The sequence below is a fragment of the Panthera uncia genome (genome assembly GCF_023721935.1).
Source record: "Panthera uncia isolate 11264 chromosome B2 unlocalized genomic scaffold, Puncia_PCG_1.0 HiC_scaffold_24, whole genome shotgun sequence".
NCBI classification, from domain to species: Eukaryota; Metazoa; Chordata; class Mammalia; order Carnivora; family Felidae; genus Panthera; species Panthera uncia.
Window position 1 is genome coordinate 11,965,472 of NW_026057580.1, and position 27,743 is coordinate 11,993,214.

The 27,743-nt window shown below is 53.3% G+C and overlaps 2 protein-coding genes across 3 annotated transcripts; one reads left to right on the forward strand and one right to left on the reverse strand.

Moving 5' to 3' along the window:
• Positions 1 to 223: 223 nt before the first annotated feature.
• On the forward strand, positions 224 to 20,593 carry ABCC10 (ATP binding cassette subfamily C member 10). 2 transcript variants are annotated; one of them, XM_049653719.1, is made up of 22 exons: positions 224 to 477; positions 724 to 895; positions 3,262 to 4,480; positions 5,812 to 6,039; positions 6,662 to 6,818; positions 7,102 to 7,211; positions 8,822 to 8,901; positions 9,553 to 9,724; positions 11,108 to 11,206; positions 11,602 to 11,791; positions 12,569 to 12,646; positions 12,806 to 13,000; positions 13,403 to 13,556; positions 13,742 to 13,931; positions 15,920 to 16,263; positions 16,552 to 16,721; positions 17,211 to 17,371; positions 17,702 to 17,955; positions 19,127 to 19,272; positions 19,368 to 19,465; positions 19,704 to 19,816; positions 20,141 to 20,593. In XM_049653719.1, the coding sequence occupies exons 2-22, from the start codon at positions 735 to 737 to the stop codon at positions 20,292 to 20,294; spliced, it is 4,473 nt and encodes a 1,490-aa protein (XP_049509676.1). In that variant the 5' UTR covers positions 224 to 477; positions 724 to 734; the 3' UTR covers positions 20,295 to 20,593. The 2 variants fall into 2 exon arrangements, with proteins under 2 accessions (XP_049509676.1, XP_049509675.1); XM_049653718.1 differs by lacking the exon at positions 224 to 477 and having other exon boundaries at positions 490 to 895.
• On the reverse strand, positions 20,559 to 25,202 carry DLK2 (delta like non-canonical Notch ligand 2). The gene is made up of 6 exons (XM_049653720.1): positions 24,952 to 25,202; positions 24,328 to 24,457; positions 23,994 to 24,057; positions 22,875 to 23,005; positions 22,276 to 22,420; positions 20,559 to 21,474 (listed from the first exon to the last, which is right to left on the reverse strand). Exons 2-6 carry the CDS (start codon positions 24,401 to 24,403, stop codon positions 20,739 to 20,741), a joined length of 1,152 nt encoding a protein of 383 aa, XP_049509677.1. The 5' UTR covers positions 24,404 to 24,457; positions 24,952 to 25,202; the 3' UTR covers positions 20,559 to 20,738.
• Between the last annotated feature and the right edge of the window lie 2,541 nt (positions 25,203 to 27,743).

The following is a 27,743-nucleotide window of genomic DNA, read 5'->3' on the forward strand; positions in this document are numbered from 1 at the left end:
TGCAATGCACGTGCCTGCTAGTAAACAGGAGACAGATGGGAGCTAGTACTCTACCTGAGCGTGAATAAATGACGTCGCAGTAGAGCTGACATCAGTTCCTATGCAAATAAGGTAGCGTAAACCCGCGGCAGGGTGGGACTGCAGCGCCGGCACGCCGGCTCAGTGAGACCTTCGGCGGCAGAGAGAAGTGCGCACGCGCGCAAAAGCCTGGCAAATGGGCGGGGCAAAGGGTGCAAGAGAGGTCATCCCGCCTATAGGGGGTGCCAAGCGAGCCAGGCTAGCACCCTAACTCAGCAGCAGACTCTTTTGCATTCACCAGTGCTCGGGATCTTGGAATCCGGTGGCAAGTAGCTTCTCCAGGTCAGAAGTTCCGGATCTCTGGGGGCACAGACACAAGAGAGGGGGAAAAGCGAGGTCGGGTATGTAACCAGCCCAGAAATCCGCCCGCTCGGGGGAGCCAGACTACTTCCCTTTGAGGTAACGCGAGAATGGGCGGGGTCTAGCCTCCGCGCCAAAGCGAGGGGAGGTCCCGGTTCGGGGGCGGGGTTAGAGGCTGGCAGACCCGGCTGTCAGAGCCCTCTGACACCACTCCGGCTTCTTGGTTAGCGCCCCCACTCCGTCTCCCAGGGTGTCGGCTCCCTGCCTGGACCTCGCCGTTGGGAATACGGATTCCCCTCTGTCTGGGAGGAACCTTTCCTCCCTCCACCTCGGCTTTCTCCACAGGTGAAGCCTCCATGGAGCGGCTCCTGGCCCAGCTGTGCGAGACCAGCGTGTTGCAGCCGCTCCCGGTGTGGGAGGGGGACACCACGGGCCACTGCTTCACCCAGCTGGTGCTCAGCGCCCTGCCCCACGCGCTCCTCGCCGTGCTGAGTGCCTGCCACTGGGGCACCCCGAGGTGGGTAGAAACAGGTGCGAGACATCTGTCCATGTGTGCCTGCAGACCTCACCTGAAACCCGCATATCCGAGGCAGTTTAACCAGAATAGTGAGGTCTCCGGAGTCGGGCAAAAATAGAATAGGATCTGGGCATTAGCACTTTGCAGCAGTGTGGCTCTTTTGGGTCAAGTTACCGGTCTCCTCTGAGCCTTATAGCATTATTGGGAAGTTAAATCAGATAATGCTTTTGAGCATATAGCGCCGTGCCTGGTACATTTTTAAAGGCCAGATGCTTGGTAGAAAGCATCACTTCTGTAGATTTTTAGATGCACAAACCCAACTGCCATGAATTGGAGGCATAATTGAGTGAACAATGTTTTTAGACGGAAAGGATAACTTGTGTTGAAGTTGTAGGATCAGTTTATCACCACCACTTCCATGTATGAAAACTGTGTTCCTTGGGGCTCCTGGGTGGTTCAGTCAGTTAAACCTCCCACTCGATTTCGGCTCGGTTCTCATGGTTATTGAGGTCAAGTCCTACATTGGGCTCTGTGCTGACAGTGCAGAGCCTGCTTGGGATATTCTCTCTCTCTCTCTCCCTCTCTCTCTCTCCCTCTCCCCCCCCCCCCCCCGCCCCGCTCCTCCCCTGCTCACCCTGTCTCTGAAAAATAAATAAGTGAACTTAAAAAAAAATTTTTTTTTTTAATAAAAAAGAAAACTGTGTTCCTAGACTAAGAGAGGCATGTGTAACCAGCTGGAGAGGAAGCAGTTAGTAGAAGAGAAGAGCAAAATCAAAACTTTAGTCTTTCTGGGTTTGGGTCTCTAAGGTGCAAGTGCCAAACCCACTTTGATTTTGTATTTATTTCCTGTATGACTAGATATGTCTAAAGTTACTGTTACTCTGGCTACTGACAAGGCAGGAGAGAAATCTAGTCTCTGCCGTTGAGAGTCCCTAGTCTGATAGATGGAATGTGTCCCTATCCAAGATCAGTCAGGGCTTATGAATCTCTCCCTTCAGGAGGAGAAATTTGGGATCTGCTTGGTCGGGGGGGCGGGGGGGGGACTCTTGATTTGTATTTTACACAGAATGAGACAGAAGTCTAGAGAGGGTTAGTCAGTTAGCACAGACATCCAAAGCCTGCTCAGAGGTGTATCTATTAAACACAGTTCTTTGGGAACTCACAGTCTAAGGAGCAGGCAAGAACCAGACATTTTGTACATTGCTGAAAAGGTTTAGAGAGATCCAGAATCTCAGACAAGAAAAGACATTAGAGGGCTTTGAGTCCAGACTCCTTACTGTTCACTGTAGAAATGAAGAAAATGAGATGCAGAGAGAGAAGGAGACTTGCCCAAGGTCTTAAGACTGGCTGATGGCCAGCTTGGGACCTCCAAGGGCCCAATGTTCTGTCCCCACATCTTAGAAAATAAAATTCTTAAAGGTTGACTTATATTCCGATATAAAGCACACCACACAGCTGTGGTTAGCTGGACTTTTTAGAGGCAATCCAAAGCATGCTAATCTACAGTTAAACTTTTTCAGTAATCCAGCCTTGCTAACAAAGGGAATAATAGATTTAACCTCACTGTGTGAACCTTCAAGGCATTCTAATATTCACTGCTACAGGTGTGTTATCCTGTACTTGGTTTTCAGTGTAGACAGATCACCCTTTTGTTCGCTAAAACTGTTTTTTGCATGCCAAGAAGATAGAGACAAAACTAAAAAGATGTTTTTCTTCAGCAAATGGAGTCACGGAATACGATCTATACCACCTTCTATAACCACTGGAAAGACAGAGAGTAGAATATTCTGAGGCTTCATAAAATTTAGGCTATAGTATAAGAGTGTAGAAGCCATGTATAAGTTCATCTGATAGTGCTTCAGGTGAATTTAAGGGTTATTTTAGGTAGATAATTTTTTAAAAATAAATACTCATTCCTTGGTTGTTATCTGTGTGAAAATTTAGGATTTTAAAACCTTTTTATTTTCATTTAAGTAATCTCTGTACCCTACATGGGTCTCAAACTCACAACCCCAAGATCAAGAGTTGCATGCTCTTCTGACTGAGACAGCCAGGTGCTCCTGGGATTTTTTTTTCTTTTTTCTAATTAGTCTTCATGTTCCACACAACCTTAACTAAAAATTGTTAGTTTCTGTGGCAAAATAATGGTCAGAAATTATATGGGTAGATTGGAAAATGGATTAGGTTGTGACAGGGAGACTTCCTGGAGGAAAAGCCCTGAATTTCAGAGTAAAATGGGATAGAAATAAGGTGTACAAGGCAGGAAAGGGAACTGACTACCTCTAGGTTTGTGAGTTATTAGATTTAATGTCTGGGTCTCAGTCGGCCATTATGTGCCTCCTTTTCTTTTGCCCCCTTGTCTCTAGGAATCCAGATTACATCCTGCACTGCAGTCCTGGCTGGCGGCTCCGACTTGCAGCTTCCTTCCTGCTCTCCGTCTTTCCACTGCTAGACCTCCTTCCAGTTGCTTTGCCACCAGGGGCAGGCCCAGGGCCAATAGGGCTAGAAGTGCTGGCAGGGGGCGTGGCAGCTGTGGCCTGGACCAGCCACTGCCTGGCCTTGTGGGTGTTGGTTCATTCCCCTCATGGCCACTCCCGGGGACCCTTGGCCTTGGCTCTGGCTGCCTTTCTGCCAGCCCCAGCCCTAGTGCTCACCCTGTTATGGCATTGCCAACGAGGCACACTTCTGCCCCCACTTCTCCCAGGACCCCTATCCCGCCTATGCCTTCTCATCCTGCAGCTGGCTGCACTCTTAGCCTATGGACTGGGCTGGTCAGTCCCCGGGGGGCCACGGGAGCCCTGGGCCCAGGAGCCCCTCCTGTCCCAGGAACAGGAACCTGAGATAGCTGAAGATGGGGAGAGTTGGCTGTCACGCTTTTCCTATGCCTGGCTGACACCCTTGCTGTCCCGAGGGGCCCGTGGAGAGCTACGGCAGCCCCAGGACACTTGCCGCCTTCCACACAGGCTGCACCCCACCTACCTGGCTCGAGTCTTCCAAGCATGCTGGCAGGAAGGGGCCCGGCTGTGGAGGGCCCTGTATGGGGCCTTTGGGCAGCGCTACCTGGCACTTGGACTGCTAAAACTGGTGGGGACCATGCTGGGATTCTCGGGGCCCTTGCTGCTTTCCCTACTGGTGGGCTTCCTAGAGGAGGGGCAGGAGCCACTAAGCAATGGCCTGCTCTATGCCCTGGCGCTAGCTGGTGGGGCTGTCCTGGGTGCTGTGCTGCAGAATCAGTATGGGTACGAGATACGGAAGGTGACACTTCAGGCACGGGGGGCTGTGCTGAATATTCTGTACCGAAAGGCTTTACAGCTGGGGCCCAGACGCCCTCCTGCTGGGGAGGCCCTGAACCTGCTAGGTACCGACTCTGAGCGGCTACTCAACTTTGCTGGGAGCTTCCATGAGGCCTGGGGCCTGCCCCTGCAGCTGGCCATCACCCTCTACCTGCTGCACCACCAGGTGGGCGTGGCCTTCGTGGGTGGTCTGATCGTGGCACTGCTACTGGTCCCTGTCAACAAAGTGATTGCCACCCGCATCATGGCCAGCAACCAGGAGATGCTACAGCACAAGGATGCGCGGGTTAAGGTGAGGGGCTACTTGGGGTCCCTCAGCAATCCGGAGACCCCGCCCAGCATCCTGGTCCCCAGGTCCTCCCATGCACAGTGCCTGAGGGCGTTAAGATCTCAGACTGCTAAGAGCTAGAAGTTAAGAGCTCAGACTAGAGAAAGACAGACATGGGTTCAAATCCCAACTCTACCACTTACTAGTTTCACCATTCCAGACAAGTCACTTAACCTCTTTGGGCCTCTGTTTCCTCATCTAAGAAATGACCATAATTATATTAGGTAACACTGGGTACAGGGCAAGTCACAAAGTAAGTGAACTAAATGAACAGGGCCCATTAGTAATACTATAGTATTAGCTTATACAGCAATCCTAGGAGGTAGGAAGTAGCCTGTCTGGACCAAATGGGTTTTTAGTATTAGTGCTAGGACCCGAGCCTCCTGCCTCCTCATCTAAGGGCACAGACCATCCCGTAGCCATAGTACAGAGGCCTAGGAGAACCCCAGCTACCTCTAAGGGGTGGGTTGTGGGGAAGGGAGTAGGTCAGTCTTCGGTCTAGACCAACGCTAGGTGAGGAGGGTCTGGCTAAGTCAATTCTGGGTTCTGCAGTGACTGAGGGATGGCAGGCCTGGAGCTCCACACAGCATAGTTATCAGCCTCTTCTGGGAGTAGCTCGGAGTGCTAACAGGGAGGAGGACTCTCATAGTTGGTTATGGCCCAGGGCCTCTTCCCCTACCCATGACAGCTACAGACTAGATCTCTAGCACCATCTGGGAAGACTCCCAGTGCCAACCTGGCTTGCAGGCTGGGGATGTGTGAGTGTTGGGATCCAAAGAGTTTATCTGGCCCTTGCCCATCTTGCCTGGGCTCGTTGGCCTGTCTGACCCTGGGTTTTGTTGTGGCCTCTTACACCTGTATACTCTAGCCATGGGCCATACTGGTGACTAGCTCCTGAAACCATCTTCTTCTGGCTTTGGGAAGTAGTCTTAGTCCCTCATCTCATGGAAGGAGTGCTTTTACCCCAGTGTGGTAACACCCCTGTAGTTTCTATCACTTCATCTCCTAGGAAGGTGGGGGGGATTCCAACTCTGACTTATTCCCTGCTGGAGCACACATGGAGGAGAAGTAAAAGACTGGCAGGGGAAGCAACTCGGGGCTGAAAGGGATTTGAAGGCAGGGTTTCAAGTTAGGGCTGAGGTGGGAAGAAAACCAGGGCTAGGAAGTACAGAGTATCTGGGAGCTTGGAGTACTTGGCCTCCTCTGTTAGGAGCTTGGGGAAGACTGGGTAGAGGAGAATGGACACACATGAGCAGTATTTCCACTTCACACTGCCCTCTGGTCTCTATCCCTAGCTCATGACAGAGCTGCTGAGTGGCATTCGAGTCATCAAGTTCTTCAGGTGGGAGCAGGCCCTAGGGGCCCGAGTAGAGGCCTGTCGAGCTAGAGAACTGGGGCGACTCAGGGTCATCAAATACCTGGATGCAGCCTGTGTGTACCTGTGGGCTGCCCTGCCGGTTGTCATCTCCATCGTCATCTTCATCACCTATGTTCTCATGGGGCACCAGCTCACTGCCACCAAGGTAAGGGCCAGGGAAGGAGGGGATGGCTGTAGCACAGCGTGGAGAGAGGCAGCAGCCAGAGACTGCAATGGAGTTGGGAGGTGGGCTCAGACCCTCGGGACTACTGGGAAGGAGGATCCCTGGCTGCCTTACCCTTTTCTAACCAAGCGGGAATTCTCTGAAGTTTCTGGGGTCTCAGATCTATAACCCTTTCTCCTCTGTAAAGGCATTCCTTTTTTTTCCTCTCTTCCTTCTCTGACTTCAGGCCCAGTCTCCATGTTAGGTCCCCTGATCCCCATTCTGATAGCCTTGGGCAAAAAAGGTCCATGATGTAGTGCTGGCTCTGGCCAGGGCCAGATGATGTCTGTCCTTAGAAATTCTGAGAGGGTCTCAGAATGCGCCAGGCCTCTGTGCTTATCGAGGTGCAACCTGGATCCCTGGAGGAACATCTGGGATTTCTAGGATTCTGAAGTGACTACCTTTGCCATCTCTGACCCAAGGATTTTCCAGCCAACCCCTCAGTTCTGCTGCTGCTGCCCTGTTCTTCCGTCCACACACCTGTCCACAAGGCCACCCATAGAGCAGGCCTTCAGATAGCTCCTGGGCTTCAGGTGATGCTTCATCCCCTTTCTATCCTACTTAGGTGTTCACGGCATTGGCACTGGTGCGCATGCTCATTCTTCCCCTCAACAACTTCCCTTGGGTGATTAATGGCCTCCTGGAGGCCAAAGTGTCCTTGGACCGGATTCAGCGTTTCCTTGACCTTCCCAACCAGAACCCCCAAGCCTACTATAGCTCAGGTAATGGGAAGCTGAAGGGAAGAACCTGGCACACGGTGAGGAAGGAACTGTAGCCCCGAGGATGCTGTACATAGGTGCTGGCAAGAAGAGCCAGAGGCAGCAGAACCCAGGCAGAGCAAGTGGCCATTTCCTGGGGGAGAATCCTCAGACCAAGATAGGCTGAATTAGCACTGGGCAGGTAGATACAAGACAAGCAAGCCAATGACACACTCCTGGTTTACCCTCCCCAAGTAGGTAGATTGTGCATTAGAATCCCAAGTTGAGTGCCTTTTTCCCTGTTTAGATCCCCCCACAGCGCCATCTACGGTGTTGGAGCTGCATGAAGCCCTGTTCTCCTGGGACCCAGTTGGAACGAGCCAGGAGACCTTCATCAGTCACCTCGAAGTGAAGAAGGTTTGTTGGTTAGACAACCTAGGGGAGTCCCCAGATGAATGAGAGAGACGCGGACTCAGTGACAGAGAAGCAAGGATGGTGCCAATCGTAGCTAGGTGGCCTACGTCTCTAATCACTGAGGGAAAGACTGGAGGGGCTGTGGTGAGCAGGTCTACACTTCTCTCTGACCACCCTCCCATTAACACAGCTTTCTCAGAGTTGTCCACTCTCTCCCTGGTCTTTAGACAGGTATATCCTCCTAGTGCAGGCCAACAAGTATGTCTGTCTCTCCATTGTCCCTCAGAGGCCAGCAAGTTGAGAACAGACCCCAGAGCTTATTCAGCATCTGCCCCAGGCTGGGACCAGGGGAGAGGCCCAGGAGTCTCTTCTGAGAAGGATTTTGCAAAGAGGGTAGATAATCCTCTATTATCCTGGTGAAAAGGAATCACACCTTGTGACTCACACCATAGCATACACCCTCAGACAAACACTTGAAAGAATATTCCTGGCAGGACAGTGACTTCTGTTTACCCAACTTCTGAGTTTTCACTCTTTTCTGACCCCTATCCAACCCTTTGCCCCACAGCTCAACCCAGCATTCTCTAGTCTCTACCACATTTGGCTCACATTTCTGGCATGGGCTGTATATTTTGTTTTTCTTAGTTCAGGCAAGACAAGGCTGGAATTTTTCAAAGGAATTTTACTAATGTGTTGGTTGGGGCTTTTTGGATATAAGTCATAGAAACAGGAGCTAGCTTAAGCAAACAGGAATTTATAATGAGGATATAAAGATGAATTGCAGAATCCAAGGGCATGCATGCAGCTGGATCTCAGCAGCAACCCAGAACCAGGACTCAACTCCTAGAACTTTCCTTCTGTCTACTCCTCTCATCTGCCTCCTGCTTCTCTCAGTGGACTTGCTCTCCACTGAGCAGAAGATGTGACTGCAGACAGCCCTCCCACTTACAGGCTAAGCCAGAAAGAGGGAGAATTCCCAGGGGAGGGTCTCAGCTTGGTCTGGTGGCCACTCAGAGACGGGTCAATACTGGCTGACAGATTGGGGGCATTATAGAGCTTCTGAGAGCTCCACTTCTTTCTTTAAAAAAGGGATTTTTTTTTTCCTTTTTGTGCAGGGAGATAGCCCCATGAATGTATGTTACCACTAAGAAATGAAGGGAGAACAGAAAATTTGAAACTGTAAATCACAGAAATGGGCATCTGTGCAAAGTACTGCCTTTTACTCTGAGATAGCAGAAGTCTAGCCACAGGTGGACATAGTTAGCCCAGCATCCAGGCCCCAAAGCCTGGAGTCCCTCCCCTCCCCTCTCCTTCTGGGCTCCCTACCTTGACCTTTCCTTGGAAATTCTGGGCAGATTTCCTCCCATTCTCTCTAGCACACTCTCTGGCTTCTCTCCAGAGGCCCTTCACACTGATCGCTCCTCTGAGTGGGGAGTAAAGCACTGTACTTCTCTAGGTGCTGCACAGTGTCTCTGAGGCATAGCTCAGCCTGAGGGCTGGAACATTCTTTCCTTACAGACTAGTGGGGGCCCAGAGAGAACCCTCTGTGGAATGTTTGGCAGCCCAGGGCCTCAGGAGGGAGACCTGATGCTTACTGTCTGGCTTCCTTGCAGGGTGCCTTGGTGGGCATCGTGGGGAAGGTGGGCTGTGGGAAGAGCTCATTGCTGGCTGCCATTGCTGGGGAGCTCCACAGGTGAGCAACCTCTAGTGCCCCGCTGTCCTCAGCTTTGACCTTCAGCAGACACTTGCCTAGCCCCTGCCATATGGTGGACACCATTTTAGGGTCCAGAGATGCCAAGAACAAGACATTGTCCCTTTCTTGGGAGAGTTTTCAGTCTGGAAAGGGAAAGGCAGTCAAGAAAGTGAGTTATAATCATCACACCAAAGTGTTGCAAGTGGTATAATAGTGAGTGAAGAAATAAGTGGAAACATCCTGCGTCAGCCGCTATTTCAGAAAATGTGGTTATGCAGGGAGGGATCCAGAGAGGAGCAGAAGTATGAAAGAAGGGCTTTTGTCATGAGAATGAGTGAGTGCAGGGTGGTGGCCATGCTCTCCTCTGAGCTTCTGAGCACATCCAGATCTGACAGCTGCTTGGCTGTACCCAAAGAGCAATTTCTTCCCTTCCCAGACCAGAATGACCCCCCTCCCCCAGCCTCATTAGGACGCCTCAACCTCAGTGGCTGCCAATTCAGAGACCCATGTGACATGAAGGGGGACCTGATGTAGAAGTCTAGAGACTTCTAGACTGATGGCAGTCTAAAGAAGCTTCTGGGGGACAGGGGCTGGGTATGGAGGGACCCAGTGGGAGCTGGCTCCCCATGCTGCTGGCCCTGCTCTATGCAGGCTGCATGGACAGGTGGCAGTGTGGGGACTGTCCAAAGGCTTTGGCCTGGTGACCCAGGAACCGTGGATCCAGTTTGCCACCATCCGGGACAACATTCTCTTTGGGAAGACATTTGATGCCCAGCTGTACCAGAAAGTGCTAGAGGCCTGCGCCCTCAGTGATGACCTCAGTGTGAGTGCCTGGCCCTGAAACCTCCTGGCTACCTGCTCCCCCATGTCCCTGATACCTCAAGTCAGAGACTTGCTTCTCTGGGAAGGGGTTGCTTTTACTCAAGCACCATTAACCAAAGACTGTCTGTTAGGTTTGGTCCTCCCAGAGTGTCCAGCTGCGTGGTTCCCCCTTCCGTGTAGGACCCAGAGCCGTGGTAGTGATGGGGTGTTCCACACAGCCACTGAGGGAACCCTGAGGCCTCTGAGGCTAGGGGAGGGTTCCCTCTCAGGCTTCGCCCTACATAGGTTTGGTTCTGATTCAAGAGGCTCCCCCACCTCCCACTTAGAGAGAGGCTTAAGAGAGTCAAGAGAGTCAAGGTTACTCCAGGCAAGTCCATTAGATCCCCTATATCCTATGTACTAAATTTAGAGGGATGAGATTCCAGATTTCTCCTGTGACTTTCCCACTCAATCCCATGTTCCCTGTAGGACTATTATCACCACTACCCTGTCCAGGTAAATGTGGAACTTCCCTGGAAAAGAAGACCTTTAACATTGACCATGGGGTATCCTATGCCCATGTATCATTTGTTTCTTTTTCCTTTTTTTTTTTTTTTTTTTAAGTTTATTTATTTATTTTGAGGGAGGGGAGGGACAGAGAGAGAGGGTGAGAGAGAATTCCAAGCAGCCTCTGCATTTTCAGCACAGAGCCCGACTCGGGGCTCAATCTCATGAACCATAATATGGTGACCTGAGCTGAGATCAAAAGGCAGATGCTTAACGCACTAAGCCACCCAGGTGCCTCATATCATTTGTTTCTACATCAAGCATTTCTCAGATGTCTGCTGGGTACTGGGAACTGTTCTAGGCACTAAGAAAAAAGATGAATTACAAAGCTGTTCCCTCAGAAGGAAAAGCTGTCTGGTAGACCACAGGTGCTTCCTCTAGTATGGGTATCCCTTAGCTAAGGAGACCACTCCTGAGGCCACAGACAGACTTGGGGTACATTCCTTCTCATTCCTTCTGGAAAAACCTATGAAAGCTATCACACTGATTTTGCCCATCATCATCCTTGCCTGTTAAAAAGGCAGGGTAGTGAGTGGGACAGGGTGGTTAAAAATCTATATTCATGTCCTACTACTTACGAGCTGTGGAACAACCTTGGGCAAGGTAGTTACTCTGAACTTTGGTGTCATCTGTGAGAGACAAAAAATACCAACTTCATGAGGTCATGGGGATTGGATTATTGGAATTATGGGTTATCCCCTGTGGCTTGCTCACCCCAAATTCAAGTCTCCTCAAGCTCCCTGGCTCTCTTGACCCCCTCTACCTCTTCCCTGCAAAGAGATGGAGTAGAAGGTATTGGGGAGCCCACTGACCAGTGCTGGGGGGCCTTTTCTGTCAGGTCCTGCCTGCTGGGGACCAGACAGAGGTGGGGGAGAAGGGTGTGACCCTCAGCGGGGGACAGCGGGCCCGGATTGCCCTTGCTCGTGCTGTCTACCAGGTAAATTAAAGATAGGGGAGTCTGCAGTCTTGGAGGGGGGGGGGGTGGAGATATTTTCATTAGCATCTGGTTTCTTTCCTCTTTACTTAATGTTCCTGAGGTGTTGGGCCCTTGGCCACCCCATCCCCCTTTTGCAGATTGAAGGCAGAATTAAAGGCCCTTTAAAAAGCATTGTGTAATTTGAACTGCTGGGACCCAGCAAAGGTGAGCACAGGCCTTGCTTGACTGGAGGGAAGTTCACCCTCAGGCCTTACCTCCTTCTCTTATGCTCTAAGGGTAACCCCTAGAGTTCCTCTCAATTGTCTTCTCTACCTCAAGATTGTGTCCTAGGAGAGGTCTGGGTTCTAACCAGAGGACCTGGACTTGGTGCCCATTGTGCCCCTACCTCTCCCTAGGAAAAGGACCTCTATCTCCTCGATGACCCTCTGGCTGCTGTGGATACAGATGTGGCCAACCACCTGCTGCATCGGTGCATCCTGGGAGTGCTGAGCCACACCACGAGGCTGCTGTGCACCCACCGCATCGAGTACCTGGAGAGGGCGGACGTGGTGCTGCTGATGGAGGCCGGGCGCCTCGTACAAGCCGGTAATGTGGGCCACAAGGGTGGGAGCCCACCCAAGGAAGAGAGCCGTCTGCCCAGGTGTAACAGGGGAACAGGGGCAGGTGGACTGTTAAATGTAGACTCTGCTACCTCCTCCGTGTGTGGCCTGGGCCCCTGTCATCCTTCTGTCTCATGAAAGACCCTGTCCTGGCTTCACAGAACTGGTGTGAGGCAAGAGAGGAAGAGAGAAAGGAGCACGCTGGCGCAATGCCAGTGGATTTGGGACTTGGGCTGTGTAACTGGGTGCTTTGGGAACACAGAGGCCCAGGATCTCTGAGAACACTCTTGTCCTTTGAGAAGAGAAAGCGATCAGGTTTAGAATAGTCTTTTTATTAAAAATACACACAAACAAAAATCAACAAAAACCCCACCTCTGATGGATTATTATCCAGCGAGACATGACCGTCTGCAAGTTCACTAGGAGAGAAACAGGAGGAAATGAGGTTCCACCAGAGTTTTAGAAATTTCATGTGACATGAGGAGAAAGCTCTGTAGTTAGGAGAGGTGACTCTGGAAGAGTGCTCATGGGTGGCTAGGACTGTCCTGGGGGTGAACATTTTCTGTCTGTGCTGCTTGGACTGCAGACACAGAGAGATGGACTTGAGGGTCCTGCTCAGAGTCTGGGGGTCCAGGGCAGGGCCCTGCTAGGGAGGGTCAGGGAAGGGGTCCAAAGAGAATGGGAAGTGAATTGGCAGGTGCATTGAGAAGGGCAGAATACATACCCAGGACAGCCCCATGCTGATCTCCCTGCTGCCTTCCAGGGCCTCCCTCTGAGATCTTGCCATTGGTGCAGGCTGTCCCCAAAGCCTGGGTTGAGGATGGACAAGAGTCTGACTCAGGTATGGCTCAGGGGTGAGGAAAGAGCTTGCCTGTCACCACCATACTGTAGAGCTACATTTTCCTCAAAGCTCCCCTGCCCGTCTGCAACCCTGAGGTTTAACTGTTGTCCTGCAGACATAACCCCCCATCCCCACCCCCCACCTCTCTGATCCTCACAGCCACAGCACAGTCTGGTCAGAACCTGGAGAAAACAAAGGCGGGGCTGGAAGTGGAGAGGAACACATGTGGCCGCCTGCTGCAGGAAGAAAGCAAGAAGGAGGGTGCTGTGGCCTTCCATGTGTACCAAGCATACTGGAGGGCCATGGGCCAGGGCCTGGCCCTAGCTATCCTCCTCTCGTTGCTGCTCATGCAAGGTTGGAGTGAACCCCAGAGCCCCTCATCCCAGCACAGCCAAGGTCCCCATCACAGCCATCACTTTGTCCGGATACTTACAAAGCCCTGAGACTCACCAGGCAGGGGCAGCAGCTGAGAGAGTCCCAAGGGCAGGAGGGGTATACTCTGAGGCCATCTTCTGATTTGTACCACACCCCCCCCACCCCCCAACTAGCCCCGACTCTGCAAATGCCAGATCATGCACTCCTCAGAGCTAAAGGGTGATAGGCACACTGAGGAGGACATGGGATAGTTGCAAGGTGAGGAGGGCCAGGGGGGTGAAGAAGAGTAAAAACCAGAGTCCAGGGCAGAGGAAGGGGGTATTTGAAGGGAACAAAAGAATGGGTCTCACTTACAGCTTTTCCCTCCCAATCCTCACCCAGCCACAAGGAATGCTGCTGACTGGTGGCTCTCCTACTGGATCTCTCAGCTGAAGGCAGACAAGAATAGCTCCCAGGAGGCACCAGCCCCCAGCAGCCCGGGATCCATGGGGCTTCTCTCTGCCCAGCTGCTCCTCTTCTCCCCAGGAAGCCTCTAGTGAGTAGCTGGGGCTAGAGCAAGCCTGGCAGTCTCCCTGAGGTGTTGCCAGGCAGGGCTTGAGAGGTAGGGGGCTGGTGTTCCAGGGGTGTGTCTTCTGGTGGGGAGAGCTGGCATGGGGGAGGGGAAGGGACCCCTGGGGGGCCCTACTTTTGGTTACCCACAGCCCCCTCCTCACCACCCAGCACCTCAGTGTCCCCACTGCCGAAAGCTGCCCCCAATGGCTCTTCAGACATCCGTTTCTACCTCACCGTGTATGCGACCATTGCCGGTGTCAACTCCCTCTGCACCCTTCTCCGGGCAGTGCTCTTTGCAGCGGGCACCATCCGAGCGGCCGCCACCCTGCATCACCGCCTGCTGCGTCGAGTCCTTATGGTGAGGGGATGGGAGGGTGGGGGTGGCATGAGGGAGCCCTCTCAGTATCTAGGCTCCATTGGGGCCCCATCCTACCTCCTAGTCCTCAGAAAAAGATAGCCCTCACAGGAGGGTGCAGCACTTGACTCAGAAGGCCTGGAGAGCCTTCTACACCTGGAGAGCATCTACCTAGGTTCAGACCCAGTTACTTAAGCCTATAGCTTTCTCATCGGTAAAATGGGGAGAAGAGAATCTTTCTCAGAGTCACTTCTCTTCTGGACTTCAAGTGCAGAGGCCGGAGTTATTCATGGAACATAGGACACCCCTTAGATCATGAAAGATCCTTTTTTAATTTTTTTTATCTGCTCCCTTTTATCTGCATACCCTATTTCCATTTCTGTCCTTTCCTTGATAAGCAACCATTCTAAGTGTGCTTAGTTAGTATGTGTCTTTGTGGGATTTGAAAAAAAATTTTTAAATGTTTATTTGTTTTGAGAGAGAGAGAGCGAGAGAGAGAGAGCACGTGCATGGGGGAGGGATAGAGACAGCAGGAGAGAATCCCAAGCAGGCTCCAAGCTGTCAGCACAGAGCCCAATGTGGGGCTGGATCTCACAAACCGGGAGATAATGACCTGAGCTGCTATCAAGTGTCGAGAATCGGATGCTTAACCGACTAAGCCACCCAGGTGCCCCAGTATATATCTTTGTGTTTGTCTTTTTGCAAATGCGTATATTTTGTGTGCCAGCATTTTTATAAATTTCTTACAGTTTCTTACATTTCTTACAGTTTTTATTTAGGACTGTTTCTAAGATTGATCCCTGTTGCTATGTGTATATCTAGTCTGTTGCTGACCCTGTAGACTTACGAGGATTAAATTAGTGCATGGAAAGTGCTTAGAATAGTGCCTGACACATACTACTCAATTAGTAATTATTGTTAATGATGTTGTTCTTGTTATAAAGCCCTTTCATGTCTGTTACCTGGGTCTCATAATAACCCTGTGAAGTAGGTACTGTTATCCCCATTTTGCAGGTGAGGAAACTGAGGTTCTGAGAGTGAAGTTACCTGGGCAAACCTAGTTCTGTGAAGAGCCAGGCCGTGAACCGGGTACTACATAGGTCTTCCTGTTGCCTGTCAGGGAGTAGCTGCCCACTGTTCTGCCTCTCCTCCAAGAGCAGGGCATCATCAGGCTGTGATAGAATTCCTTTCTTATAAACTGGCTTTAGGAGGTGCTTCTGAAAGTCCTTTGCCCTAGTCCCCTGCCCTAAGAGGATTGTTCCCTAAGTAAAGGCAGAGAGTTGGGGGGATGGAGAAGGTGAGGAAAGGGACCGGCTGTCTTTGAGACAGTCCCTCACAGTAGCCATCTAAACAGCTGGTGGTTGCTGAGCACTTACTCTAGGCCAGGCAGGCTGTGCTAAGCACCTGACTGCTGTATGTGGCTTTCAATCCTACCAGCAGCTTTGGGAGCTGCCATTCTGTTATTATCCCTGTTTCTGAGATGAGAAACAGGGGCCTTTAAGAGATTAAGCTCCTTGCCTGGAGTCTCCCAGTTACATCTAGTAACTGGAAGGGCTGGAATCCGAATGCTTAGCCATGAGATAATACTGACTTTGACTGCTGTCCTTATCACTCTGTCCACCCACGGGTAATCAGGATGTTCCTCCTGACATCTAACAATCCCACTCACTGGCCTGAAGTCCCCGTCTTCTAGCGAAAGACTGGCTCCCTGCCCTTGAAAGGGGAGTAGGTATGTCTTGCATGGAGGTAGAGGAATGGCCAGGATAGCCTGTTAGGGTCACCACTGGCCAGAGGGATGGGATAGTATCTTTCCCACCCTGGGGTAGTCTCCCTCCAAGCTCCACATGCCCCCCCTCTCTGCCCCCAAACTCTGGGAACATTTTCCTATTCTGTACTCTGGGCCTTTGTCCCCACCCCACCATCCCCCAGTGCTGTTCCCAACCCCTCTTCTGCCAGGCCCTGCCTTTGTGCAACCACACCCTCTCTCCCAGGCGCCAGTGACTTTCTTCGAGTCCACACCCGCGGGCCGGGTCCTAAATCGCTTCTCCTCCGACGTGGCCTGTGCAGATGACAGCCTTCCCTTCATGCTCAACATCCTGCTGGCCAACGCAGTAGGCCTGCTGGGCCTCCTGGCTGTGCTGGGCTCCGGCCTGCCCTGGCTGCTACTGCTGCTGCCACCTTTGAGCATCCTCTACTACCGCGTGCAGCGCCACTACAGGGCCTCGTCCCGGGAGCTGCGGCGCCTGAGCAGCCTCACGCTGTCTCCCCTCTACACCCACCTGGCCGACACCTTGGCTGGCCTCGCAGTGCTCCGGGCCGCCGGGGCCAGTCACAGGTGTATGAAGTCTGCCTCTCCCAGCCACGGGAAGTGGGGGAGGGGTGAGGTGCCGAAGGAGGGGAGAAGGACCCCTGAGAAGAAGGGCACGTGGGTGCAGTGCCCTAGGGGAAAGAGGAAGGAAACAGAATAAAGGGATAGTGAGGCCAAACACTGGCCCCTCTATACCCCTGAGGAGAGGCCTTTGGGTGTGTAGATCAGCTCCAAGAAAGACGTGTTTCGGGGAAGAAGTCTGGATGGGTCAGTGCAACAATGGAGTGGCCTTGCTTCCCTCCTGGCCTTCACCAGGTTTGAAGAGGAGAACCAGAGACTCCTGGAGCTAAACCAGAGGTGCCAGTTTGCTGCCAGTGCCACAATGCAGTGGCTGGACATTCGGCTGCAGCTCATGGGGGCCACAGTGGTCAGTGCCATCGCGGGCATCGCCCTGGTGCAGCACCAGCAGGGCCTCGCCAACCCAGGTGCCACCTCTCCCCTCAGAAGCTTCACTCTCACCTCAGAAGCATGTTGTCCCCTCACTCCAGACCTCTCCCCACCAACATTTCACCTCCCACCCAGGGGTCTTGGGAGGAGTGTTGTGATTCTCATTGCCCGCATCGTAGAGTTGAGGAAACTAAGTCCTAGGGAGAAACTCGCCCAGGTGGTGGTGGGTCTGGGACTAGAACCGAGTCTTCTGATCTTCACCCCTTTCCTGCTCTTCCCCATCCCCAGCACTCTGTCAGACCCATCTTCCATGGTCTTCCCTTGCAGCCTCTCCAGGCCCATTGTGCTCCCTTGTGGCCAGCCTCCTGTGGTTCCTATCTAGGTCTTGGTGTCTTTCTGCTTCTCTGCTGGCTTCCTTTACATGCCCACAGTCCGTGGTTTGAAATTCTCCCGTTCTGCCCCACCCCTGCTCCACATGCACCCCTGTGTGCAGGCATCCCTTAGTGGCTTGTGCTCCTCTCCCCTAGGACTGGTGGGCCTGTCACTATCTTATGCACTTTCCCTGACGGGCCTGCTCTCGGGCCTGGTGAGCAGCTTCACGCAGACAGAAACCATGCTGGTGAGCGTCGAGCGACTGGAGGAGTACTCCTGTGACCTACCCCAAGAGCCCCAGGGCCAGCTGCCACGGGTAGGCCTGCATCCCCACCCCAGGCCTGGGCACTGGAACCCTAGAGGACCCTCCTACCCTCCTGACATGCCCCATCTCTCCCCCACTTCCTTTCCTTTCGTTCCTCACTATCTTTCTCAGCTCCTCTCACGTCCCCATGTGATCCCCCATTCTTCACGGCTTCCCTCATCTTTGTGCCCATCGAGAGGGCCCCGTCTCTGTGGCATGCGCCCTTTCCTCTTGCACCAACCCTTTCTCTTTATTCTTCTCTCCACTCTCCATTGCCCCTCCTCCTCCTGATTTCTTCCACCTCACCTGTCTCCCTCTCTCTCCCACCCACGGACCCACCAGCTGGGCATTGGCTGGCTGACCCAGGGGAGCGTGGAGTTCCAGGATGTGGTGTTGGTGTACCGGCCAGGGCTGCCGAATGCCTTGGATGGGGTGACCTTCCGCGTGCAGCCTGGAGAGAAGTTGGGCATCGTGGGCCGCACGGGCTCTGGCAAGTCTTCCCTGTTGTTGGTGCTCTTCCGGCTGCTGGAACCTAGTTCGGGGCGAGTGCTGCTGGACGGTGTGGATACCAGCCAGCTGGAGCTGGCCGAGCTCAGGTCTGGGGGAGAGAGAAGAAGGGAACCAGACTACTGGCACTTGGAGGAAGGTCCAGCTAGGAAGGCTATATATCAATTCGAGGTGGCCAGGGCCAATCAGGGGCGGGATGGAGCATAGGGCAAGAAGGTGAGGATGGCGAGCTCCCGGTGATCAGGTCCAGACTCATAGCTGTGGTCTCAAGGTCTGCAGTCTGACCCAGGCCCACCTTTCCAGCTTCACCTTCTATTTCCCAGCACATAGCCTCTGGTTGAGACCCACCAGTCTGTGCCTCCTGAACCCGAGCCTACCAAGGGCAGTGCCCCATACTGATGCCCTCAGCTCTGATGCTCAGCAGGCGGTGCTTGGGACAGCTCGAGACCTGGGCCAGTTGCCCCTAGCCACAAGTGGCCTCTTCTGGGGCTAATCATCTCCTTACCCCCAACCTCCAGGTTTACCTAGTATCATTTTTGCTGGGTTTCATGGTATGCATGAGGTAGGGCAGCTCTGTCTTCTAAAGTCCAATACTGATCCCAAGGCCTGGCTATGCTCTTCCTGTCTTCTTTTTTATTTTTTTAAAAATTTTAAAAAATGTTTATTATTTCTGAGAGAGAGGGAGACACAGAACCCAAAGCAGGCTCTAGGCTCTGAGCTGTCAGCACAGAGCCCAACATGGGGCTTGAACCCACGAACCGCAAGATCATGACCTGAGCTGAAGTCAGACACTTAACCGACTGAGCCACCCAGGCACCCCTCTTCCTGTCTTCTCTTACCTGTGGTGGCCTTATCTTATAGCTCCACCATATAGCTCCTCAGGACCCAATTCCAGGCCCACCTCCAACCTTGAAGTGTCCCCTACCCATTCACACTCTAGTCATTCCTTGCCACTGCTGCCCCAGTGGCTGCTGGAGTCAGGCCCACACAGTTTATCTCACTCCTGCTCTCAGTGTCTTGTACCTCAGTAAGATGTAAGTTCCTTAAGGATAGAGTCAAGGCCTTGGATGTCTTTGATATTCCTCATAGCACTGGCACAGATCTAAGTATGTGGCTGGCCAACTCGGGACCAGAGTGGGAGTTATGTTCGGGTCTTGCCCCAAACTTTCCCAGAAGGGCTAGCTAAAATCCTGTGCTAGGAACAGAAGTGGCCACATCTCTAGTCAGGACTCCATGTCCTGTCCCCACCTTATCCCCCAGATCCCAGCTGGCTGTCATCCCCCAGGAACCTTTTTTGTTCAGTGGGACTGTTCGGGAAAACCTGGACCCCCAGGGCCTGCATGAGGATAGGGCCCTGTGGCAGGCCCTGGAGCAGTGCCACCTGAGTGAGGTGATCATGTCCATGGGTGAGTACTAGGTCCTACCCTGTGGTGGCAGGAAGGAGCAAGGAGGGAGCAGGATGAGGCCCAGGACCTGGGAATGAGGATGCTGTGCCTTGCAGGTGGTTTGGATGGTGAGCTGGGTGAGGGAGGCCGGAGCTTATCCCTGGGGCAGAGGCAGCTGCTGTGTCTGGCCAGGGCTCTCCTCACGGATGCCAAGGTAAGGCAATAGGAGGAGATAATTAAGAGGGCCCAGAAGAAGGGAGGGGACAGTCAGGGTGAGGAAGTGAGCTGGGGAGAGGTTTTGAGAGACTAAGACAGCTTTCCTTTTAGAGCTCGAGGTGGGGGATCTGTAGGCTGGGCTGGGCTGGGCCTGGCCAGGAGGGATGGTGCTTAGGTCGGAGCCAAGGCTAAACCTCTTCCTCCCTTTCCTCCCCAACCCTCTCCACATGTTCCAGATCCTGTGTATTGATGAGGCCACGGCAAGTGTGGACCAGAAGACAGACCAACTGCTCCAGCAGACCATCTGCAAACGCTTTGCCGACAAGACAGTGCTGACCATTGCCCACAGGTGTGCCCGCATCCAGAGTGAGAATCTAATCAGGGACTATGGTGACATGAACCCAGAGCCTCCCTTCTTTTCAGGGACCCCAGGGCTCAGGGCTCTGGAGATTCCAATCCCCTGTGAATCTCAGCTCCTCGTTCTCCAGGCCCTTTATATAGCCCTATATATGTGTTATATAGTAACACATTGTCCAAGGGTATCTCCAGCCAGGAGCTAACGCCTGTGGGGCAGACCTGTGCTGTCCAGGGGACAACAGGAGGGACAAGCAGCTCAGCTTTCTTCTTTAGGGCCTTGTCCTCCACTCCCCACTGACCACCTTCTCCCGTACAGGCTCAACACGATCCTGAACTCTGACCGGGTGCTGGTGCTACAAGCGGGGAGGGTTGCGGAGCTGGACTCCCCTGCCGCCCTGCGCAGCCAGCCCCACTCACTGTTCCAGCAGCTGCTACAGAGCAGCCACCAGGGATCCCGCTCCTCTCCCTGAGGGCCCTGAGCCTGACCCCCGTCCCACAGTCTTATCCTGAGCAGGTACAGAGGTGCGTGCTTGCACCTTGCTTACATTGTCCTTTGTGGCTCTACCTCTCCCTCATTTCCCAGAGGGGAAAAGGGGACCCTGGGTTCTCCTTTGGAAACTGTGCTTTCTTGGGGAACATAGTCCTGAGGCTTCCCCAGAGCCAGGCCTCTGCTCTGGCCATCTTGCAGCTGGGACTCCAGGCAGGTTTTTCTGGCAAAGGAGCCCACGTGCACTTTCAGAGTTTTATTTGATAAAATTTCCATCTTACAGTCTGTGTATTAAAAAAATAATATTTCTGGTGTGAGGCTGAGGTCCCTCAGTGTGTGTACCCCAGGAGAGGGGTGGCGAGAAAGGGCTACTCCAGTCTGAGAAGCCGAGGAGGTGAAGGTGGGGGCCGGAAAGCCCCCACCTCCATCACAGTGCTGTGGTCTTTCCAGGCTCAGGGGGCAAGTCAGGAGACAGGGAGAGCCCTGCTGGCAGCATGCTAACCTGACACTCTTGATCCTGGCGTGCTGGAGCATAGTGTGGGGCAGGGAAGCAGCAGGGTCCAGGGGGGCAGACACCCCGGCGCCAGGCCCTCAGGGTCAGCAACATTGTGGACAGGACCAGGGCAGCAGTGAGGGCCCCAAATACCACCACGGCCACCAGGCTAGCTGCACCTAGCCCAGCCTCTTGCCTCCGCACCACCTCCTTCACTGAGATGCGCAGCAGACCTGCCCCCACACTGTAGGGGACAGGCCCCGTGGCAGGTACCGCCACAGCTGAGGTGGGCCCCAGGGGTATGTCCACTGTGGTGGCAGGATCTGGGACTGGTAAGATGAGCTCACAAGTCTTGCCGCCATAGCCACTGGGGCAGAGACAGTCAAAGTCATGGACACGGTCCCGACAGCGGGCCCCTCTCTGGCATGGGCGGCTGGCACAGTCATCCAGGTTGATGGTGCAGAAACGTCCAGCAAAACCCTCAGGGCAGAGGCAGGAGAAGCGGTTTATGCCGTCCAGGCAGGTGGCGCCATTGGCACAAGGCCGCATCAGACAGTCATCTACATTGACCTCACAGCGGGCACCCACGAAGCCGGCCAAACAGCGGCAGGTGAAGTTGAGGGCAAAGCCCTGGTCGTCCTGGCACTGCCCACCGTTCCGGCATGGAGAGCTGCAGTGGGGGTGAAAGATGCCACTGATGCCAACTTGGCACCTGCAGGGTAGCCCAGGTCAGCATCCTGACCACCACCACCCTTCTACCCCCTTTCTAGCTATGTCTCCTTAAGCCACTGTCTCTGAGCCTTGAACGCCTCATTCTAAAAATGAGAATAAGGGGGCTTCTGGCTGGCTCAGGTGGTAGAACATGCAGCTCTTGATCTTGGGGTTGTGAGTTCAAGTGCCACATTGGGCGTAGAGATTACTTAAAATCTTTTTTAGAAAATGAGAATAGTACCCAGCTTCCCAAACTGTGAGAGTTAAATGAGATAATCCAATGTCAAACAAAGGCCAGGCTCAAGGCAAGTGTGCTATTATTATCCTCATAAGCTCTCAGGCCTGAGGCAGAAATGAGGACAAGTCCAGCCCTGCAGCCCCATTTCTTCATTCACAGTGAGGCACAAGGCTGCTGTGTGCAACATCTTTAGGGGCTGTGTGCCAGCTTTCCCGAGGTAAAGTCCTAGGTCCTCAACCTCCCCACACCCACCTTCCCCACCAGAGCAGTCACACATTGATGAGTTACACCTCCAGCTCCTACAGGTTTTTGTTGTTGGGGAAATGGTTCCGATGGTACCCAAAAAGTTGAGAAACTCTGAACTGGGGACACTTTGGCAGGCTGGGGTTTTATCCTCAGGTGCCCCCATGTGGGACTTCTCCTCAGCCCTAATACTTCACCACCACTCTCTCTACAGTCCTGCTTCTTCTCTGTCACCAGACTGTCCCTTAACCTCCCACTCACCCCCAGGCCAGCACTCACCCTGCCTGTTCACAGGGTCCAGCCTTGCGCTCACAGTCATGCCCATGGAAGCCTGGTGGGCACACACAGTGGTAGTCGCCGCCCCCATCATAGACACACTGGCCTCCATTCCGGCAGGGGGTCTGCGTGGTACAGATGTGCTCGTCTGGAGAGAGACCGGGAAGGCTCTGGGATAGCCCCTCATCTGGCACCCAGACCTGCCCAGGCCCCACCCAAAACTCTGTGGGCGTGACTTGCACTACAAACCCACCCAGAGCTTGTATGGTGCTGTGTGGGGAAACAACACTGAATCGGACTCTGGAGGCTCCTAGCCCTAGCACTGTCAACCTGTCTCAAAGTGATGGGGCAAGTTGTATCTCATCCATGGGTTTCAGTTTCCTAATTTGTAAAATGTGAAACTTATATTTTCAGCAGCTGCCTGGCTCACCTCACAGGATTATGTTGAGGCCCAATTTAGGCAACAGGTATAAAGTCTAAAATGATAAAATACCATGTATTTGAGGGTTTGAGCCAGACACAATAGGTACTAAATCTGGATGGATTTTTTCCTAAGACACGCAGGGTCCCCAGCCCAACAACTAACCTCTCTACTCCCCTACCTTTGTCACAGAATTTGCCCGCCCAGCCACTGTGACAGATGCACTGCCAGGGCTGGTGGCAGGTACCGTGCTGGCAGCCAGGCATCCTCACACAGCGCTCACAGTGCAGCCCCTCCCAGCCTGGGTCACACCTGATGGGGAGAAGCACAGGAGCAGGGCTCTGGGTAGGGGAATCTGAGGAAATGGATGAGGGAAGACCAGATCTTCTAGAAAACAGGACCTATGAGAGCCCCTAAAGGGAAAGCTGGCCTATCCCAGGTAGGTATAGGGTTCTACAGGGTCAGAGGACATACATATGGAATCAGACCATCAGACGCCAGCATGCAAGTCCTCGTTCTGCACTTTGTCTAACCTTTTTGGGCCTCGGTGTTCTCATCTGTAAACTAGAGATATGCTTGGCAGGGATGGGTTGAGGAAGAAATTAAGACATTTGTAAATAACCCCAGTGCTATTCCTAGCATGTCTGAGGTGCTCAGAAATGGTTTAAAAAGAGTGACCTTGAAAGGTCATCAGGACTATCCTCCCATCCTAATTTCAGGACAAAGGTCTGAACGATTTCAGAGTGTCCCAAACACTGCCAGCCCCTCCGGCCCCTTGCTCTGTCAGCTCATTTCCTTATGTGCACTTTTCTCCTTGTACAGACTTGCCCATCCCCCACTCCAGTGAGTCAATTACTCAAATGCATCAAGAAAGATCCTCTTTCCTGAGTGCTTCTCCACAGCAACCCTTCCGCAGCTTTTCTCAGACTAAACCCATTCTCTTTATATCATTATCTCCCCCCTTTCCTCATGGGCCCCAATCTCCAAACTCTCTCAAGCTTCAGGTCTTCCTCCTGGTATCTTGAGGAGGAACATTTCAGAATGCTTGGATCAGCCTTGGGAGGGTAAAAAAGTGGGGAGGCATAAGCGAGAAGCAGCATTAAGAGAGGCAAAGCAGAAGAGAACTGGGGGTAAAGGAGAGGCTGACTAGTCTGTCCTGTGGCCATGAGGGAATAGGGAGTGAACAGCAGGATTCTAAGCCCCTAGACATTCTGCCATGGGGCTTGACCTGGTTGTGGGTGTGGACCTGCTGGGAAACGGGGAACAAGGGGGTTTGGGAGCACGTGTTCGAGAGAGCTACCTGCAGGAGCCGTCAGGCGCGCAGCAGCCGTGGGCCAAGTCACAGTGGGAGCTGCAGTCATCGGCTGCAAGAGATTGACGTAGGACGGGTGAGACCGGGTTAGGGTTCGTCTCCCTGAGATGCGGGGCTTGGAGGACGAGGGGTCTCAGTAATTGGGGAGCTCCCCTTTGGGCTCAGGCAGAACAGAGACTCCTCGAATTGCAACGGGACTACCTGGGTCTCGCCAACCCCCGCGGGTCGAGCGGCTGCAGTGCCGTCTCTGGCCGGCAGAGGTCAACGCGCAAGCGAGGGATGGCCGGGCAGGGCCGCGACCTGAGTCCGGGGGCGCGCTCACCTCGGGCAGGCTGAACGGGTGCCCCCAGGATGCACAACAGGCACACGAGATGTAGGCAGCGGCAGCCGCTGGGCATGGTCAGCGCCGGCCCCAGGAGGACAGACGGATGGACGGCCGGACTTGCGGACACCTGTGGGACGGCACAGGCTGGGAGGCGGCCGGACCTGGATTCCGGTTCTGAGTGGAGCCGAGGGGGAAGAGGGGCGTCCGGACAGAAGGAGGTGGGGGCAGCAGGAGGGCGGAGGCGGGGAAGACTGAGCAGGCGAGGAGACTGGAGACAGGAGCCCGGGAGTGGGCTCTGTGGGAAGGAAGCGAAGGATGGGCAGCGCCGAGCGAGGTCAGGCGCTGGAGGGGCCCGGGCAGGGAACGCAGTCCGCAAGGAGGACTCCGTGGGGATGGGGACAGTGTCGAGAGATGGCCTCGGGCACTAAGGGGACGCGGGGGCCGGCTCCGGGCAGCGAGCAGTCTCCGCCCCCCACCTCAACCCCCCTCCCCCCCGCCCGCCCCGGGACTTGCTCCCACGTTCCCTTCCTATCTCCGCCGCACTCGGATCGGCCGCGGCGCGGGGCCTGGACTCCCCAGAGCGCCCCTAGCCCTGCGCGCCCCTGCGCTCGCGGTGCTCACCTCGGGCTGGGAGGCAGCGCGCCCCGGGACGCAGAGCGGGGCCGGATCCGACGGGCTCCGCCGAGGGCCGGGGCGCTGGGCCGCCCCTAGCGGGCCTCGGGGACGGGCGCCGAGGCGGCTGCCATGCGAGCGGAGCGCTCAGGAATCTGGGGCTCAAGGCGGCCCCGAGCGGCAGCGGCTGCGGCCGCTCCTCGCGCGCGATCAGGCCGCCTGCCAGGGGCGGCGTGTGCCGGCGGAGCCCGCCTCCCCCTCCCGGAGCTGCCGCCGGCCCGCCCCCCACCCGCCCGCGTCGGGCGCCCACCCCCGGCGACGCAAGGCGCACACCTCGCCCCTGCGCTCGCCAGTTCCCTGGCGCCCCCCGCGCCCCCCCGGGGCCTCCACCCTCCGCTGCCACCTAACCTCTCCGAACCTCGCTTTCTTCAAAGAAAGGAGGAAATGAGAGGGATCTAGATGGAAGCAGACTGCCAAGTGCCGGCCAAATGTGCACAGCCGTTATTCTCCCATCTTGCATCCCCGCTATCCTGACCCGCGCCCCTCACCCAGTGCCCCACCTCTGCTCTCGCCAGTCAGCTTCCCATCACGCTTCCCTTTTATATCCCTTGTACGCTTAGGGCACCCTTGCGCCTCCAGGCCCTCCTCCTGTCACCAGCCCACGCCTCCTCCGTTTGTAAATCCTACATCACCTGCTTCGTCGGTCTGCTCTTCTCCTCCTCCACGCCCTCTGCTTCTTTCTTCATTGCCATCCGCGGCATTCCAGGATTGACCCTTGCCAATCTAAGGATCAGCCTCATCCCTCCCTCCGTCAGATCTGTCTTTTCCACCCCATCCCTTTCTGCGACCACTACTGGGAAGACTTTCTGGACGGGAACGCCCCTGACTTCTGTAGATGTGCCCCCCGCAAGTTCCCACCTCTGTACTCGAGTCATATCCATTCTTGAACTCAGGCTAATTGTCAACTGCCCAAATCCAGAGCTCATACTGAGAGAGTTAATCTGGAGGTGGGGGAAGGACTACTCCTCCAGGCTGATGGCTCAGAGACACCTGTGTAAGGCAAGGACAGGAAACAATTTCCTGTTCTCGAAGGGCAAGAGGGCAGAGGGCAGGGACGCCATTGCCCATCTTCTAGTCCTTCAGATCAAGATTTCACCATCTTTAATTTCAAAACATTGGAAGGAGGAGTCCCTAGCCCGTGTAGAGCAGCTGCCTACAGACACCCGCAACACACAAGGATGGAGCCCCCGGACTAATTTTTCTTGCAGCCTCCATTGCACCCACCCCATCTCTCCAGCCAACTTCCCCGAAACTCTGATCATCTCTTTTCCGAAGAGCTTTCTGAATTTGAGTAATACCATGACTCTGATTATTCATTTAAGTTTTGTTGTTGTTGTTGTTGTTGTTGTTGTTTTTAGTGAAAAATTGCAAACGACCTACACTGTAGGCCAAATAGATTATGGCATGTAAACACTACCTGACTACTAAGAATCACCTTTTGAAGTCCAAAGTTGTCCAAAGAGCTAAGAATATGTTGTGTGTGTGTTGGGGGGAGGGGAGCAAGAACAAAGCAGAACTTATCTCATTATTGGCAGTGATTTTTTTCTGAATGATGGAATTATGGATTTTTTTTCTTATTGATGCTTTTCAGCATTTTCCACAATGAATGCGTACTTTTTTTTATTATTATAAAAGAAATGCAATGATATTTTAAAAACTTTTAGAATAAAGTCAAAAAGAAAAAAAAATCACTCATTATCCTCCTGGCCACTGTTGTTGTTTTGAACATTTTTCCCATCCAGATGTTTTTATACAGTATCTATAATGTTGTATCCTGCTTTTTTAAAAACTTCATGTCATATATTGATTGACAGCCTCAAAGGCATAACTTTTTATGGCTGCAGGGTATTCCATTAAATAGGTATACTGTAATTTTTATTTAATCTAGCCCTCATTATTGGATATTTAGGTTGTTTACATTTTTTGCTATGATAAGTTCATTCAACAAATATTTACTGAGCATCCATGTGCTTCTACTATATGCCAGACATCATTGTAGGCACTGGGGATACGGCTCCCAGATAAATAGTGCCACAAGTTTTCATGCATACAGTTTTTTCCATGGTTTAAGTTATTTTCTTAAGATAGAGTCTAAATTGATGAGTGACTGAGTCAAAGAAGTTGTGAAAAATGAACAGTTCCTTTTCATTAATGAAATTCATTGACATTCACCAATGAAACAATACAGATATTTGAAGCTTTGAAGTTGATGGCATCAGATTACATTGCTCACTACTCCCTCATGCTTTGAAGATTTTAGCACCTGGCTTGTTGTCACTCTCTTTACTCCCACTGGCATCAACTTCTCGGTGATTCTTGATGACTCAGTATCACATAGACAATTCTTCCAATAAGTGTGATAAGTTTGTTTGCAAAGATGGCCACTCCACTGCCTCCTGTCCCACATGACCCTTTGTAGTGATTTTGCTGCTCCTCCCAGCAAGAAGTGGAGTCTGTTTCTTTAACCCCTTGAATCTGGGCTGGCCTTCTGACTTGCTTTGATTAATGAATGGTGGCAGAAATGACATCGTGTGAGTCCCCAGAGTCTGGGCCTCAAGAGACCTCGCAGGTTGCCTCTTTGCCCTCTTAGAAAACTTCCAACAAGATGTAAAGAAGTCCAGTCTGGCCTACTGGAAGATGAGAAGCTCCATGGAGCCTTGAGGAGCCCTGGCCAATAACCACCAGACATGTGAGGTCACATTAGTCATCTCCAGTCAAGCTTCCAGATGACTGCAGCCACA

Coding starts and splice junctions, on each gene's coding strand:
- ABCC10 (XM_049653719.1), top strand. CDS start 735: ATGGAGCGGCTCCTGGCCCAGCTGTGCGAGACCAGCGTGTTGCAGCCG. Junction 13,932..15,919: donor TGCTGCGTCGAGTCCTTATG/GTGAGGGGATGG, acceptor CCTCTCTCCCAG/GCGCCAGTGACTTTCTTCGA. Junction 19,273..19,367: donor TGAGGTGATCATGTCCATGG/GTGAGTACTAGG, acceptor TGTGCCTTGCAG/GTGGTTTGGATGGTGAGCTG.
- DLK2 (XM_049653720.1), bottom strand. CDS start 24,403: ATGCCCAGCGGCTGCCGCTGCCTACATCTCGTGTGCCTGTTGTGCATC. Junction 24,058..24,327: donor ACCCGTTCAGCCTGCCCGAG/GTGAGCGCGCCC, acceptor AATCTCTTGCAG/CCGATGACTGCAGCTCCCAC. Junction 21,475..22,275: donor GGACCCTGTGAACAGGCAGG/GTGAGTGCTGGC, acceptor CCCCCACTGCAG/CTCTCCATGCCGGAACGGTG.